The 5,648-nt window shown below is 69.2% G+C and overlaps 1 protein-coding gene across 1 annotated transcript in view; it reads left to right on the forward strand.

Moving 5' to 3' along the window:
- Window positions 1-4,821, forward strand: part of LOC112952277 (nuclear receptor subfamily 1 group D member 2-like) — a 6,489-nt gene extending 1,668 nt beyond the window's left edge. Inside the window, exons 2-8 of the mRNA XM_026045098.1 lie at window positions 188-463; window positions 932-1,020; window positions 1,294-1,438; window positions 1,755-2,053; window positions 2,690-2,875; window positions 3,304-3,514; window positions 3,594-4,821. Coding sequence (XP_025900883.1) covers window positions 188-463; window positions 932-1,020; window positions 1,294-1,438; window positions 1,755-2,053; window positions 2,690-2,875; window positions 3,304-3,514; window positions 3,594-3,790 — 1,403 coding nt within the window. The 3' untranslated portion in view covers window positions 3,791-4,821. The remainder of the gene's footprint in view (window positions 1-187; window positions 464-931; window positions 1,021-1,293; window positions 1,439-1,754; window positions 2,054-2,689; window positions 2,876-3,303; window positions 3,515-3,593) is intronic.
- The last annotated feature ends 827 nt before the right edge of the window (window positions 4,822-5,648 follow it).

A 5,648-nucleotide genomic window follows, 5' to 3' on the forward strand; every position in this document is an offset into this window, starting at 1 on the left:
CCAGGGTGAGGGGCACCCTGGGGTGCCAGGGTGGGGGTTAATGCAGCCCTGATGCGAAAGTGAGGGGCACCCTGGGGCGCCAGGGTGGGGGTTAATGCAGCCCGGACACCAGGGTGAGGGGCACCCTGGGCCGGACACTGCAGTGAAGGGCCCAGGGTGCCCCCCCCCACTAACCCGCCCCCCCCAGGCGGTGTGATCCTCTACGTGGGCTCCACGGCGGGCAGCAGCCCCACGCGGGGCGGCCCCCCCGGCACCCTGCGGGCCCCCTCGCCGCCGCTGGCGCTGCCCCCCGCGCTGGAGGGGCTGACGCTGGCCGAGCTGGGGGTGCCGGCGCCCGCCGCCCCCCCCTCGCCCAAGGTGGCCTTCCAGTTCCCTGAGGGCGGCCGCTGCTCCGGGCCTGGCCGGTCGCCCCCCGCCGCTGCCCCCCGCGCCGGCCCCCCCAGGCCCAACGGCACCTTCGCCAGTAAGGGGGAGCCCCAGGGATCCGGGCTGCCCCTTTGGGTGGGGGCCCTTGGGGAGTGAATTGGGGGGCGGGGGGGGAGGGTGAGAGGAGCCTGGGGACATTTCTGGGGGGGTCCTGGGGATGCATAGGGGTCTCCTGGTGGCCTGGGAGGGGGGGGTCCCTGGGAGTGCCGAGAGGTCCTGGGTGGCTTGGGTGCAGATGGGTCCTAAGGGGGTCCCTGGAGGGTTTGGGAGGACCCTAAAGGGGTCCCTGGTGCATGTCTGGGTATTTGTGGGGTCTAGGGGGTGTTCTGGGGGTGCACAGAGGTCTCTAGGGGGTGCAAGGGTCCCTTGGGCTGCAGGGGGACCTGAGGAGGTTGCTGGAGTGTGGAGGGCTTCATTGCAGGTATTGGGGGGTTGTGGAGGGAGCCTTGAGGATTTGGGGGTGCCTGTGCCGCCGGGGGGGTGCTGAGCCCCCTGTGCCCCCCAGAAGCGGGGGGGATGGTGCTGCTGTGCAAGGTGTGCGGCGACGTTGCCTCCGGTTTCCACTATGGTGTCCACGCCTGCGAGGGCTGCAAGGTGGGTGCACCCGGGGGGTCCCTAAGGGGGGGCGCGAGGACCCTGAGGGGTCCCTGGGGGGGTCCACAGAGAGTGGGGGAGGGGCTGAGGGGTCTGGCAGAATCGGGGGGAGGGTCCTTAGGGGGCCCTGGAGGTTCCCAGGAGCCAAGGGTGGCCTGAGGTGTCCTGGGGCGTCTCGCAGTGTCCCAGGGGGCTCCTGGTCACTCTGGGGGGTACCTGGGACCCGCAGCGGGGCACAGAGGGTCCGGCTGACGTAGCCCGCGGGCCCCCCAGGGCTTTTTCCGCCGCAGCATCCAGCAGAACATCAGCTACAAGATGTGCGTCAAGAACGAGAACTGCCTGGTGGTGCGCGTGAGCCGCAACCGCTGCCAGCACTGCCGCTTCAAGAAGTGCCTGGCCGTGGGCATGTCCCGCGACGGTGCGTGATCCCGGCGCCTCCGCCGCTTCCCAGCACAGCCCCAATGCATCTGAGCGTCCCCAAGGCTTCCCGGTGCTCCCAGAGCATCCCAGTGCTCCCACTGTTCCTGGTGCATGCCAGGATCCATTTCCCTATGCATCCCAGTGTTCCCAGGACATGACAGTCTCCATCTCCCCCTGCATCCCAGTGTTCCCAATGCATGCCAGTATCCATCTCCCCGTGCATCCCAATGCTCCCAGGGTTCCCAGTGCATCCCAGTGTTTCCAGTGCCGGGCGGGCGCACGGGCGGCACTGACGGTCGCCCCTCCCGCCGCAGCCGTGCGCTTCGGGCGCATCCCCAAGCGGGAGAAGCAGCGGCTGCTGGACGAGATGCAGAGCTCCCTGCAGCGCCTGGCCGAGGGCCGGGGGGGGCCGGGGCCCGAGGGCCCCCCCGGCGCGGCGGGGGCCGCCGAGGAGGCCATCGGGGCCGTGTCCCGCGCCTATCGCGCCCTCTTCGGCGGCGCCGCCCCAGGGGAGCCCCCCGGCCCCTTCGCCCCCCAGCCGAGGCGCTGCGGCCCCCCCGGCTGCGCCCCCCCCCGCGGCTGCCCCTGGCGGCCCCCCGGCCCCCGCGGCATCGTGAGTACCCGAAGGGCGCAGAGCCCGCAGGGCGCCATGGGGAGGGGGCCGCGCGTCCAGGGCCACTCGCACTATCCCATCCCTTGAGGAGGTGCCCGGGGGTCCCCGTGCCCCCCGCGTGAGAGACAGGGGGTGTCTGTCCCTTCCCAACCCCACAGGCTGGGTGCCCCGGGGCCCTGTCCTTTTCCCGGTGCCCTGGAAGGGGCACCCCGGGGCCCGGCCCTTCCCAATCCCTCAGGATGGACACCCCAGGGTCCATCCCTTTCCAATCCCTCGGGATGGGCACCCCAGGGCCCGTCCCTTCCCAGTCGCTCGGGATGGACACGCAGGGCCCCGTCCCTTCCCAATCCCTCAGGATGGACACCCAGGTCCCCATCCCTTCCCAATCCCTCGCGATGGACACCCCAGGGTCCATCCCTTCCCAATCCCTCGGGATGGGCACCCCAGGCCCCATCCCTTCCCAATCCCTCGGGATGGACACCCAGGGCCCGTCCCTTCCCAATCCCTTGGGATGGGCGCCCAGGGCCCGTCCCTTCCCAATCCCTTGGGATGGGCGCCCAGGTCCCCATCCCTTCCCAATCCCTCGGGATGGGCACCCCAGGCCCGTGGTGCCCCGCGTGCTGACGCGGGCCGCAGGCCTGCCCGTTGAACCGCAGCCCGTGGTGCGGGGCGGGCGGCAGCCGGCAGCAGGCCTGGCACGACTTCTCGCGCTGCTTCACGCCCGCCGTCACCGGCGTTGTGGAGTTCGCCAAGAGCATCCCCGGCTTCCAGGCCCTGGCGCAGCACGACCAGGTGCTGCTGCTCAAGGCCGGCACCTTCCAGGTGAGCGCGCGCCCTGTGCATGCCCGCACCCCTCAGCTTCGCTGCAGACCCTACACGCTTGCACACATCGAGTGCGCGTGCCCCGTGCATGCCCGCTCCTCCTGCTTGGCTGCAGGGTGCACGGGCTTGCACACATCTAGTGCACATGCCCCTTGCATGCCCGCTCCTCCTGCTTGGGTGCAGGGTGCACGGGCTTGGACACATCTAGTGCGTGCGCCCTGTGCATGCCCGCTCCTCCTGCTTGGCTGCAGACCCTACGCAGTTGCATGCATCCAGTGCGCGCACCCCGTGCGTGCCCGCTCCTCCTGCTTGGGTGCATGGGCTGGTACGCGTGGCCGTGGGCGCATGCGGCGCGTCCCCGTGGGGGTGCCGAGTGCACGCAGCAGGCGCCGTCCCCCCGCGCCCACCCACGGCCCCGCTGCCCGCAGGTGCTCATGGTTCGCTTCTCGGCGCTCTTCCACCCCGCGCACAAGGCGCTCACCTTCCTCAGCGGCGACACCTACTCGCTGAGCAGCCTGCGGGCGCTGGGCATGGGCGCCCTGCTCGACGCCATGTTCGACTTCAGCGAGAAGCTGGCGGCGCTGGCGCTCGACACGCAGGAGCTCGCCCTCTTCATGGCCGTGGTGCTGCTGTCGGCGGGTGAGCGGGCGCGCGGCGCCGGGGCCGGGCGCGCGGCGGGGCGCGCGGCGGGCGCTGACGGCCGCGCCGTGCCCCGCAGAGCGCGCGGGCATCGCGGCGGCCGAGGCGGTGGAGGCGCTGCAGGAGACGCTGCTGCAGGCGCTGCGCGCGCTGCTCGCCCGCCGGCGCCCCGACGACGCGGGGCTGTTCGCGCGCGTGCTGCTGCGCCTGCCCGACCTGCGCAGCCTCAACAGGCAGCACGCCGAGAAGCTCCTCGCCTTCCCCGTCGAGCCCTGAGCACCTGCACGGGCCCTCGCCCCGGCATGGCGGCGCTCTGTGCTCCTGGAGATGCTCCAGGGACGGGGACATTCCAGGGACATGGGCAGCTTGCGGTCTTGGGGATGCTCTAGGGACAAGGGCTCCCTGTGAATGAGGGTGCCTCGTGGTCTTGGAGAAGCTCCTGGGATGGAGACACGCTGGGGACACCTCTTGGAGATGCCCCAAGGACAGGGACGCCCCAACGACGAGGATGCCTCAGGAGATGTTCTGTGTTGGGGGTGTCCTCAGAGTGAGGACACCTCATGGCCTAAGAGATACCCCATGGACAGGGACACCCCAGGGACAGGGACAATTTGGTGGCTTGGGGCTGCTCCAGGGATAAGGACACCCTAGGGATGTGGACAGCCCAGGCCCATGTGGAGCGCCCCATGGCCTTGGGGGTGTTCCCAGAATGGGGACACCCTGGGGACAGGGAGGCCCCACAGCCTTAGGAATGTCCCCAACTACAGGGACACTCCTGGAGATGGGGATGCCCCAAGGACAGGGATATCCGATGGCGTGGATATGCTCTGGGGTGCCCCAGGGATGTCCCACAGCTATGAGGGTCCCTTGGGGATGATAGTGCCACCACATGGCAACACTGGATGGCAATGGCACCCCAGGGGTGATGGCAGCCCGATGATGGTGGCACCCTGGGGACGACGGCATCATAATGATGATGATGCCCTGGGGCCTTCAGGATGACCCATGGCCTTGGGGACGCTCCAGGGACAGTGGCACCCTGATGGCTACAGCACCCCCATGCTGATGCCACCGCCAACAGTGGTGGCATCCCGGGGATGAGGGTGGCTTGGGGAGGTGGCGCCTTGATGATGATGACACCCCAATGACAATGACCCCATCCTGGCCACGCATCCCCTTCACCTCCCACCTGCCCTGCCCACCGCAGCCTCCAGGCCAATTTGGGCCATTTCAGGGCTTTTTGGAGCCTGTGCCCCCCTTTCCCCTGGCATTGGGGACAGCATTTGGACACATATCGGAGCTGGGAAGAGGTGCGGGGGGCAGGGGGGAGCACGCAAAACTTTGCACTTTGAGGCCAGGCGCCGCCGCAAAGCGTTTATTTTTTGTTCAGTTTTGAAGTGCAATAAAGGAAACGTTCAACGAGAAACAGTGGAGGGTTACGTTGCTGTCCCACAGCCACCTCACGGTCACGCAGTGGCCCCATGGCCGCCCTATGAACCCCCCAATACCTCATGGCCACCCTGCGGCCCCCACTGCTGCCCCACGACCACCCAGCGGCCCCACTGACGCCCTATAGCACCTTGCAGCCCCCACTGACACTCTATGGCCGCCCTATGGCCCCTGCCTCTGTACTGTGGCCTCCATTGCCGCCCCACAGCCCCATGGCTGCCCCAGGCCCCCCACAGCGGCCCCATGGCTGCCTCAGGGCGGCAGCGGCACCATCGCTGCCCTGAGAACCGCATTTTGGGCCCCAAGGTTGCCCCACAGCCGCCATGACAGGCGCTGGCCTGCCACCGCAGTCGCCATGGCAACGCACGGGCCTGGTTTTTGAGACTCCGCCCACTGCTGGGCGGCAGCGTCATTGGGGCGGCTCTGTTATTTAGGGGAGGGGTGAGTGTGGGAAGAGGGCGTTCCCTTGTCACGTGATGCCAGCCAAAATGATGGCGCCTTTGGCGTCTGCGACGCGGAAGCGGAAGCCGTGGCATGGGGAACACTCCTTCGTCACGTGATGCTAGCAGCGACGCGGAAGCGGTGGACATGGGGGGGAAATTCCCGCGTCACGTGACGCCGGCCAAGATGACGGCGCTCTCGGCGGCTCGGAAGCGGAAGCGGTGGCGCGGGGGCCGGCGGGAGC

This window comes from Nothoprocta perdicaria, unplaced genomic scaffold (genome assembly GCF_003342845.1).
Source record: "Nothoprocta perdicaria isolate Ctin4 unplaced genomic scaffold, notPer1 scaffold_398, whole genome shotgun sequence".
In the NCBI taxonomy this organism is placed as follows: domain Eukaryota; kingdom Metazoa; phylum Chordata; class Aves; order Tinamiformes; family Tinamidae; genus Nothoprocta; species Nothoprocta perdicaria.